The following is a 10,984-nucleotide window of genomic DNA, read 5'->3' as shown; positions in this document are numbered from 1 at the left end:
AGGACTGATGGGTAATTACAGAGCTGTTACCGGAATCCAGATGGTGGGAGATCTCTCTCTCCGTCTCTCTCTCTCTCTCTCTGTCTTGCTATCGCTCTCTCTGTCTCTCTCTCTCTTTCACGCAGAGCTGGAGCTAGTCCTGTTTTTATTCTTGCTTCAGATGTAGTGCAGAGACCTCACCAGCTGGCCTGCAGAAGCAGTGGTGCAGGGTGAGGTAGTCTGTAATGCCGGTCTGTAGATTAGCGCTGTCTAAACCACCTTTCCCCAGGGCTCAGCTGTGCGTGCTTTTCAACCTCGTTGCAAAAAAAAGAACACTCTTCAAATGGTACTTTAGAAATACAGAGAGCAGCACAAACACACAGACACACACACACACACACACACACACACAGACCACTGTGTCAGAACTACCCCTAAAGTGCAGATGGCACGACCCACCCCTCAGACACCTGCTGTGGGACACACTAAAACACTCTGGAAACAGAGGGGAGGACAAACAGAGGCAGACTGAGAAAATGCCTTCAGTTCATAACACACTCTTGCTGTGGTGGCCGTCTGTACTGTAACGGGTCTGTTAATGAGGTACAGGTTGCTGATGGCCGTCTGTACTGTCACGGGTCTGTTAATGAGGTACAGGTTGCTGATGGCCGTCTGTACTGGAACGGGTCTGTTAATGAGTTACAGGTTGCAGATGGCAGTCTGTACTGTAACGGGTCTGTTAACGGGGTACAGGTTGCAGATGGCCGTCTGTACTGTAACAGGTCTGTTAATGTCTGTTAACACAGCTCCGCCCTCAACACCCTTCCAGCCAGCTAACCCAAGAAATGTCTGAAACAAAATGTCTGCCGACAGGTTTCCCACCCCATCTCTGCACAATTTTTTTTGAGGGCTCCTGTCATTCAGGGTGCTTGAACCTTGCAATATAGTGCTCCTGTCTATGGAAATGTGTCTGGTTATCCCAGAACCCAGATTAATTTTCTTCTCTTTTTTCAGTTGAAGTGATTTATAACTGATATTCAAACACTAGTGTGTAAATGAGCACATGCAATGTCACTTTTCAAGCCTCTTGAAATTTTCCTGGAATGTTACATATTCAGTTTTTCAATTTCAGTTTAAAATCTTTCAAATTGCAGATGACTATTCCTTGTAAATCTTAGTTCATAAACAGGGAAGTTTGAGGAATCATTTTGAACGTTCTTCAAATGTTGGCAGCACAGAGAACCCCAAAGGCGGTCTGTTGGAAATGGTAAAAATGGCTTTGGTGCAGCATGTCCACAGGATATTGTCATGAAAGCCTTCTGTACTTTCAGCTCACTGACCACGATCAGCTGAGTTCCCTCTATAGACACGCTGTGACCATAATGAAGCGATTCTTCATTTTTATAAACAGGAAGTGTGCTTCCAGTTTCTGTCATAAGCGAATAGCCTAATCGAATGGATCCTTTTCAAAGAGTTCCTTCTACCCTGAATTCCTGTGTTTGGCACCCGAGCTGTGTTCTCTTTAATATATGCAGTGCCGCGTTCCAAAAACTGTGGAATGTTCCTCATAACGCTACCTCACAACCGAAGGGGAATTGAACAATAATGTTCGACTGCGTTCTTGACATTTTTGCCTTTGTAATACTTTGGTCCTTAAACCTCCTGTAGATTACTGCCAGTTGTGTACGTACCTTCTAGTTTGTCGCACATTTGAATACATCCTTGTATTTTTTCTCAGTATTTTTTTATTTTTTTTACATTTACCACCATTTAAAGAATGATTTTGCGAGTTTCCTGAATACAGTTACCCAAAGTATGTCTTCTCTTTGCACGTTAACGTTTTCACGTCAAGCTTCTGTCCGGCTCCATATGTGGGCTCACTCAAACGGTGTGATGAGAGGTAGTCTTGTTTCAGGAATGTGACCCCAGGTTAGACCCATGACTGGCCATTCGCACCGGTGTATTGAGCAGGGAATGTTCCGGTACGACCCAGAGGAGCACAGGTGTGAGAGGTGAGAGTGAGAGCCATTCGCACCTGGCCCACCCGCTGGCTCACCTCTCTGCCAGCCTGCTGGACTGCAAATGGAATTGTGGGAGTTTCTCTTTTGCGGCGTTTTTAGGTGAAATCAGTGACGCCCAGTCTGAAGGCAGCTTTGCTGAGTTTGCTCTTTTTCTGTCTCGATTTGAGCATTTTTAACATGATCGGGTTTTATGTTTGTGCCTGCCTGTGTGTGTGCGTGCATTGCGTGTGTGTTTGTGTGTGAGTGCATGTGCGGATATGCACATATGTGTGTCTGTGTATGGGTGTGTGTTGGCACAGGCATTAGTGTGTGTGCGTGTGCGTACGTGTGCATGTTTGTGTGGATATGTCCGTGTGTGTCTGTGTAAGATGTGTGTGTTATTTTGCGCATGCATATGTGTGTGGGTGTGTGCATGTGCATGCATCCGTGTGTGTGTGCGTGCATGCAGGCATGGGTGTGTGTGTGTGTGTGTGTGTGCGTGTGTGGATGCGGGTGTGCGTGTGTATGCTGTGGAAAAGCCATTAAAGCACACAGCAGTATAACCACAGCACTGGTCAGACAGGTCCTCAGAGGTACATAGTGTAAACCACATTCCAGGGTCCTGACAGACCTCTCCTAGGCAACCGGGGCTGGTAGTGTGTGTGTGGCCAGGGGAGGGGGCACCACAGGGGGGCTGGCCAATAACCCCACTCCCCTGCTTCTGAGAGGCTAATAACAAGGCCCGGCCTGCACCTGAGCCTCTCTAACAACCTGCAGCATGTAAACTTTAACTGTTTGTGTTGTTGAGGGAGGCAGTGAGCTGGCAGAGGCAGGATTATACACACACACACAAAAACAGATGACCACATGCACAGACACACACACACACACACACAAAAGCAGATGACCACGTGCACAGACACACACGCACACACACAAAAGCAGATGACCACGTGCACAGACACACACGCACGCTCACACACATGCACACACACACACACACAAACAGATGACCACGTGCACAGACACACGCACGCTCACACGCATGCACACACACACACACGCGCACACACACACACACACACACACAAACAGATGACCACGTGCACAGACACGCACACACATTCACACATACGCAAACATGCGTATAAAACCCATGCACACACTCCTGCAGCAAACGCACATACATACACACACGTGCACACTCAACCCCCCACACACACTCAGGACACTTTGACTTTCACATATGCAGAGAACACACACACACACAGACAGACACGCACACACACACAGACAGATGTCTCTTTCTCTCGTTTACATCCTCTCCATCTCCATCTCTCCTTTTCAGTTAAAGCCGCCTCTTTTCCTGAGCTGGACGAGGAGATTGACTTCCTGTCTGCCATCATTGCCAAACAGCAGGAGGGCAAACAACCAGGTGAGACAGCTGTCTGTCCATCTGTGTGTCTGTCCATCTGTCTCATCCTCAGCACCCCCTCCAACCACAACCGCGATGTTGAGTAGCCAGGAATTATTTGTATTTATTGAATATATCCTCATCATGTTATAGTTCCTTTGTTTTTCATTGTATTTAATTATTTTAACCACCCTTTTGTAGTAAGGTGTGAAAAAATGTATGAAATTAACACTATGAAACAGAAAATAGTAAATGTTTAAAGATATCCCAGATAGCAACAGACCTTGTTTTTTTACATCTTAATAATTAATTGTTTTGAACAAATCATTAAAATCGCAGGTAGAATGAGGATGTATATGAGGATGTATACTCAGACCACTTTATTAGGTATATCAGCTTGTTAATGAAAATAGCTAATCAGCCAATCATGTGGCTGCAACTAAATGCATAAAAGCATGCAGACATGGTCAAGAGGTTCAGCTGTTTTTCTGTTTTTCTCTCTCTCAACACTTACATTGCCCAAGCATTCACTGACATGACATAAACATAACGGAGGCAAAAATAATTTAACTACAATAAACAGAATAAATGAAATACAGAAGACATAAATACAAATCTACATTTAGAGGATAATGCATTCAAAATGGTGATGAACTGTAATAATTTATCTCTCTCTCTCTCTCTCTCTCTCTCTCTCAGTGATGCCCACTCAGGCATTACCCAAAGCCAACTCAGAGGCTCCCAAGCAGAAGAAGGAGTCCAACACCACAGTGGGACCCAGTACCGTACCCCCCCCTCCCCCCGTGCCTCCTGTTGGGAAGGGCAGCCCCTTGGTGGTCCCCTACCCCTCCAGGGACCGTCTGCTGATGAGTAAGTGTGCCGCCGTACAGCGTGCTAGCCCCACAGCGCGCTAGCCCCACAGCGCTAGCTGCACCAGGCCTGGTGTGACTACTGCTGCACGACATGTTGTTAGCTTAGCCACTGCAGGTTAACTGAACTGGTACAGCGCGCTAGCCCCACAGTGCTAGCTGCACCAGGCCTGGTGTGACTACTGCTGCACGACATGTTGTTAGCTTAGCCGCTGCAGGTTAACTCAACTGGTATAGCGCGCTAGCCCCACAGCGCTAGCTGCACCAGGCCTGGTGTGACTACTGCTGCACGACATGTTGTTAGCTTAGCCGCTGCATGTTAACTCAACTGGTACAGCGCGCTAGCCCCACAGCGCTAGCTGCACCAGGCCTGGTGTGACTACTGCTGCACGACATGTTGTTAGCTTAGCCGCTGCAGGTTAACTCAACTGGTACAGCCCGCTAGCCCCACAGTGCTAGCTGCACCAGGCCTGCTGTGACTACTGCGGTACAACATGTCATTAGCTTAGCTGCTGCAGGCTAACTCAACTGGTTGCCTTGCTGACTCTCGCCCCATAATACTGTGGGCTCCAGAATTATTGCCACCCTTATAGATCCTTTAGACCGTTATTAACTAAATGAAGTAAAACATTTTGGCCAATATCACTTTGATTTTTGGGGTGCCAATAATTTTGACACCTATGGTTTTCAGAAAAATAACAATAAAAAACATGAAACCTGAGAGTAAATGCCAAAATGAGTTTTTTCTGTCTTCTCTCCTCCCCCCCCCTTAATCCTTACCCATCATGCTGTTTACTCTTTTACTAGTATTCACTCATCTCTCCATCTTTCTATCTCTTTCAATTCAATTCAGCTCAAAATGCTTTATTGGCATGACGTACTTTACAATACATATTGCCAGAGCGTTATATAATGTGTATGATATATATCTTTGTTTCTCTCTCTCTGTTTGCAGTCGTGATTTCTGTGTGTGTCATCGTGGGCATGGTGGCTTTGATTCTGGCGGCGGTTTGCTGGATCAGGTGAGACCGCTGCGCTTCCTGCCGCTCGGCCATGGTCCGTTCCGCACTCGCGCCCCGATCTGCGTTTGCGGTTTTGGTCCGGTTCTGGTCCGGTTCCACGGCGCCACTGCCGAGACGAGTGTGTTGAAAGCGAGGTCGTCAGGTCGTCATGACTACCATCACCTCATTGGTTTTTTACATCCACCAGCAGAATGGCTTGACGCGGGCCCACGCTAAAAACATTTAGCACATGCTAAACTAATAACGCAACCGATGATTGGTGCAAAACCAAAACCATTTTACATAATTTTTCTTATCCAGAGCGACGTACAGTTGATTAGACTAAGCAAGAGACAATCCTCCCCTGGAGCCCCCGAACCACTGACCTTGTGGGTCCCAGTCATGTATCTTAACCACTACACTACAGGTCACCCTACCACCATCACCAATTGTTGGTCATGTTATTGATTCTGCCTGTGCTAAAAGGTTTTGCATGTGCTAAAGGTCTTTCTTTGTTCCCCTGAGATTAATGGCCAAAAACTGACCCAGGCATTGAATTTGGCCGAAGTCTTAGTAAGTCAGCTTGTTTGTGTGTGGAGGAGGGCCGGTTCTGCACACGTGCTCAGGGCCGGTTCTGCACACGTGCTCAGGGCTGTAGTCCGGTGTGGGCCCTGGTCAGGCTGTTCCAGGGTGGGTGTGAAACAGCGTCCGCTCTGGCTTCCCCCGCAGGGTGCAGAATGGAACGCGACTGGCGCAGAAGATGGATTACCCAGCATTCAGCGGGCCGCCGCCTGCCTCATCCTCTGACGGGACCTCGGTGAGCACCGCCCAATCAATCCCGATTACCCATCAAGCTCCGCCCTCACGTGACATGTAGATTAAATTATTACCAAATGAAAGCATATTACAGTGCCCAGCTAACCCAGCTGTGAGTATGGAGTAACCTGTCATACTATGGGCCAGTTTCCCATACAATATTCCTCGACTAAATTGAGTTTTGCGTGGAGAATCTCCGTTCAAAATTGAATTTGGTCCAGGACTCCCGGAGCTTAATCAGTGTCAGCAAAACTGGCCGTATATCTAAAACCTCAAACCCCTTTTGCAATATAAAGCACTATGTCCTCAGTCTCCCTCTAGGTCTGTCCAGTCATCCATCTGTCCTGAATGCTATTATACACTGTGTGTGCGTACGTCTGTCTGTGTGCCTGTCTGTCTGTCTGTCTGTGTGCCTGTCTGTGTCTCATTCCCTTTTTCTTTCCTCTCCAGCTGGGGGATAAGACGCTAGCGCAGAGTGCCCAGATGTACCACTACCAGCACCAGAAACAACAGATGCTGTCGATGGAGAAGTGAGTTCAGAGCTCCAACTCTCCCCCTCCCTCTCTCCACTCCTCCTCTCCAACTCTCCCCCTCCCTCTCTCCACTCCTCCTCTCCAACTCTCCCCCTCCCTCTCTCCACTCCTCCTCACCAGCCTTTCTCTTCTCTGCTCTCTGGGATAGGCTCTCACTCTCTTGGGCTTCTCTGTGGTAGTCTCTCCTCTGGTTCTGACCCCTCTCTCTGTTTCTGTGGTATCCCTCTCACTGCTGTCAGTCATCTCCCTTTCACTCTTTCTCCCCCTCTCCCTCTCTCTCGCTCCTTCCCCCTCTCCCCCTCTGTCTCCATCCCCCTCTCCCCCCTCCCCCTCTCCCTCTCTCCCTCTCTCTGTTTCTCTCTCTCTCTCCCCCTCTCCCTCCCCCTCCCTCTCTTCCTCTCTCCCCCTCTCTCCCTCTCCTTTCAGGTGGTCTGTCTGACTCCTCTCTCTCTCGCCCTCCCCAGACACAAAGAGGAGCCCAGGGTTCCTGAATCTGAGGCCACATCGGATGAGGAGAATGAGGACGGGGACTTCACCGTGTACGAGTGTCCTGGGCTGGCACCGGTGAGTACAGACACCCCCATCACATCCCCACTGTCACACACACCCCCATCACATCCTCACTGTCACACACACCCCCATCACATCCCCACTGTCAGACACACGCCCATCACATCCCCACTGTCAGACACACCCCCATCACATCCCCACTGTCAGACACACACCCATCACATCCCCACTGTCAGACACACCCATCACATCCCCACTGTCAGACACACCCATCACATCCCCACTGTCAGACACACCCCCATCACATCCCCACTGTCAGACACACCCCCATCACATCCCTACTGTCAGACACACCCATCACATCCCTACTGTCAGACACACCCCCATCACATCCCCACTGTCAGACACACCCCCATCACATCCCCACTGTCAGACACACCCATCACATCCCCACTGTCAGACACACCCCCATCACATCCCCACTGTCACACACACGCCCATCACATCCCCACTGTCAGACACACGCCCATCACATCCCCACTGTCAGACACACCCATCACATCCCTGCTGTAACAGACACACAACCATCACATCCCCACATTGTAACAGCCACATCCCCACTGTAACAGCCACACCCACATTGTAACAGCCACATCCCCACTGTAACAGCCACACCCACATTGTAACAGCCACATCCCTACTGTAACAGCCACACCCACATTTTAACAGCCACATCCCTACTGTAACAGCCACATCCCCACTGTAACAGCCAGACCCACATTGTAACAGCCACATCCCTACTGTAACAGGCACACCCACATTGTAACAGCCACATCCCCACTGTAACAGGCATACCTCCATTGTAACAGCCACACCCTTGTGGCCTGCTTGGACTAGACCTGGGTCAAATACGTCTTTTTTCTTCTTCTTTTTTTGCTCAAATATGGTCTGGTATTTTGGAACCTATGAAATACTCTCAAAAACTGCAAGCCCTGCCTTCTGTGCAAACACACAAAATAACATATATAATGCCCAAGCACACAGCCTCACATAAATGGGCAGGTGGTGATTATTCTTTGCGATGATGCTTTTTGACCCTGTGTGAAGCTGCAGCTCGTAATTCTCTCCTGTTGTCCCTTCTCCAGACTGGAGAGATGGAGGTGAAGAACCCTCTTTTTGACGACTCGACTCTAAACCCACAGAGGAACCACAAGTAGTCCTGGGTGCACACACACACACACACACACCAAAACACATGCACACACACAGCCACAGAACCTTCTCTGAATAAAAGGGATAGAAGAGAGCCTTGGGAAGAGGGAAAAGAAGGAGATGACGGTCACTGGGATCTGCACCCGAACAACCTGCCCCCTGATGGACACTCATTGCAACTGCTTCTCACTCTCAATGGATCCTGCTGTTTGCCTGGATCCTGGCCATTCCCTGCCCACTCTATTGGACTGTTCCCAATTTAAGGAGCTGATGTTCCTCCTGAACCCCCCCCCCCCCCCCCCCACACACACACACACACATAATTATTTTGACCATATGGCTCTACATATTTTCTCTTAATCTGACCACCTTATTGCTGTTTCATTGTTGTTGTCTTTCTATATTGTGCTAGTTGTTTTCTATTTGACTGTTCTGAGAGATAGATTATGTTGAGACCTTTTTTTCAGTTTCTCTTTTGTGTAGTTCTTTGTTCTCTCTCTCTCTCAAACATCATTTTTGTCATCCTGTATAACTGTGTTTCTCATGTTTGCTTTTACCGATTCTAAACAGTGGACTCTTTTCCCAAAGCTATAATACTGTAAGAGGTTAAATGAGATAGAAAACACACGCCCACATACACTTGCCCTCTCTGTCTGAGACACACACACTCACATACGCACACACACACGTTCCAGCGTCATCCTTCATTTTTGTCTCCAGGACCAATGCCTCACTGTGCAAAGCTGTTCATTGAAACACATCTGATTAGTTAGGTTTGCTGAAGATCTTACTGACTAGAGCTGATGTGTAAAATGGCGGGATGTGGAGTATGTTTAGAAATGTACTCTAAGTGACATAAAGAGGAAGGAGACTTGGGGCTTACTGTAAACGGCACTTATACTGTGAGTCTTTTTTTCTGTTTTTTTTGTTTTTTTTTCAGGGAAGATTGGCAAAGATGTGCTCCGTTTCTGTACCGTCCAAAACATGTTTTTTAAATTAATTTCTTTTCTTTCTTTTTTTTTACATTGGACATAAGAGATTTTAATAATCGTCACATATGGATGTACGCAGTAGAACTTGATTGTACATAGGCATTACTCTACTGGTTGACAGAATTTTATGCATGATGCAATTTCACTTACATGAGAAAGAAAATGAAAACGCGGATTATCCTATGTTTGTATGTGTGTGTGCACATGTCAGTATACGCACATTCACACACATACATACATTGCAGTCTTCATGTAGTTGGACAGTTCATACAATTTCTGTTCTTTTGGCACTGTTGTCAAGCACATTAGGTTTAAATGTAACAGTAAATGTGAGGTTAACGTGCAGACAGTCCCCTCTTACTTGAGGCTATTTTTTAATTTTTTTAGGGGACCAAAAGTAATTGGATGGCTGGCTTCTTGACTGCTTCTGAATAGTCAGGTGTATTCATTTGCTTCCTTACTGCAGGTATAAGAATCAGTATCAGTATCTAGTCTTGATTCTAGGCTTTTTATTGCCTTCAGAGTCTGTCATTGGTATTTGCCCACTAGAGCCCCAGAGTTGAAACTGTAAAGAAAGTCACAATGAGACTGAGAAATAAGAAGAAAAAAAAAAAGTTATTTTAACCTCACATTTATTGTTTCATTTCAAATCCAAAGTGCTGGACTACAGAGCCAAAAAGAACAGAAATTGTCCAAATGCATATGGACTGCACTGTACATACATATGTGGGATACCCTCAATTCATGGATAATAGTTTGTTGTGTACTGTCTGGAATGGGAGCAGATATGTAACACGATGAATGTCGTTATTTGTAGTGAAATTCCAAAGCACTGTAGACTGCCCTGTAGTCAAGTGACGGAGCCCAGAATATCTCAGACCGACTTAAGCTCCTCATCTCTCTTTAAATATAAAAACCCTCACCAAATGCCACTACCGGACTTCCTGTTTAATGTAAATACTCGTTCAGAGAGAAATAAATTCATATTTGCCTATCTAGAGGGACTTAATCACGTGAATCGGATCCCCCTGTTCTGATTGAATGGGACACTTTTGTTTAGCGGTTTACCGTGTTAAGGACATTACACGTCGCTCCTTGGGAATGCTGTGACTAGAGGAATTTACAGCTTGGTATGAACAAGCGACCCCAAAAAACATTTCCACCCTGAATCAAGTCACATTTAAATTGATGAATGTATTAATTAATTGATAATTAAATCTTTGTACCATAAGAGTGAACTGATAGATTGTTGACCTTAGTGGTCAAAAGATTGTTGTTGGCTGTTGAGCACCAATATTTTAAGAAAATGTACATTCCTTAACATTCCAGTTGTGGGATCAGTCAGAAAAATAATAATTTGTTCCAAATGGAAATTTACTATCAGCAAAGTAGTAGAAAATAAACACAAGGCCAGAAACCATGTGATTTGCATGCTGTCATGTCTTAAGTAACTGTGGAAGGAGAAGAATTTAACCCAGCTACAGTAGCTTTCTGGCTGTGATTGTTTGAAACATGGAGGCACTCCAAGCACACATTTTGCATACAAAACATTAGGCAGAGAAATAAAGAAATCAATATATTAACACACACACACACACACTGACCAGATATGCACGCACACCTATTACATACGTACATACACGCTGGGCCAGACACAC

The 10,984-nt window shown here is 46.5% G+C and overlaps 1 protein-coding gene across 2 annotated transcripts in view; it reads left to right on the top strand.

Annotated features, from left to right (window-relative positions):
- npdc1a (neural proliferation, differentiation and control, 1a) overlaps positions 1-10,746 on the top strand; it is a 34,780-nt gene extending 24,034 nt beyond the window's left edge. For both annotated transcript variants that reach the window (XM_061263086.1, XM_061263085.1), the window contains 7 exons: positions 3,328-3,414; positions 4,093-4,263; positions 5,218-5,284; positions 5,993-6,080; positions 6,530-6,609; positions 7,077-7,176; positions 8,268-10,746. In XM_061263086.1, the coding sequence (XP_061119070.1) occupies positions 3,328-3,414; positions 4,093-4,263; positions 5,218-5,284; positions 5,993-6,080; positions 6,530-6,609; positions 7,077-7,176; positions 8,268-8,339 (665 nt within the window). In that variant the 3' untranslated portion in view covers positions 8,340-10,746. The remainder of the gene's footprint in view (positions 1-3,327; positions 3,415-4,092; positions 4,264-5,217; positions 5,285-5,992; positions 6,081-6,529; positions 6,610-7,076; positions 7,177-8,267) is intronic.
- Positions 10,747-10,984: the final 238 nt, after the last annotated feature.

Source organism: Conger conger, chromosome 12, assembly GCF_963514075.1.
Source record: "Conger conger chromosome 12, fConCon1.1, whole genome shotgun sequence".
Taxonomy (NCBI): Eukaryota; Metazoa; Chordata; class Actinopteri; order Anguilliformes; family Congridae; genus Conger; species Conger conger.
Note: the sequence above shows the minus strand (reverse complement) of the source record. Positions and strands in the feature narration are given on the sequence as shown.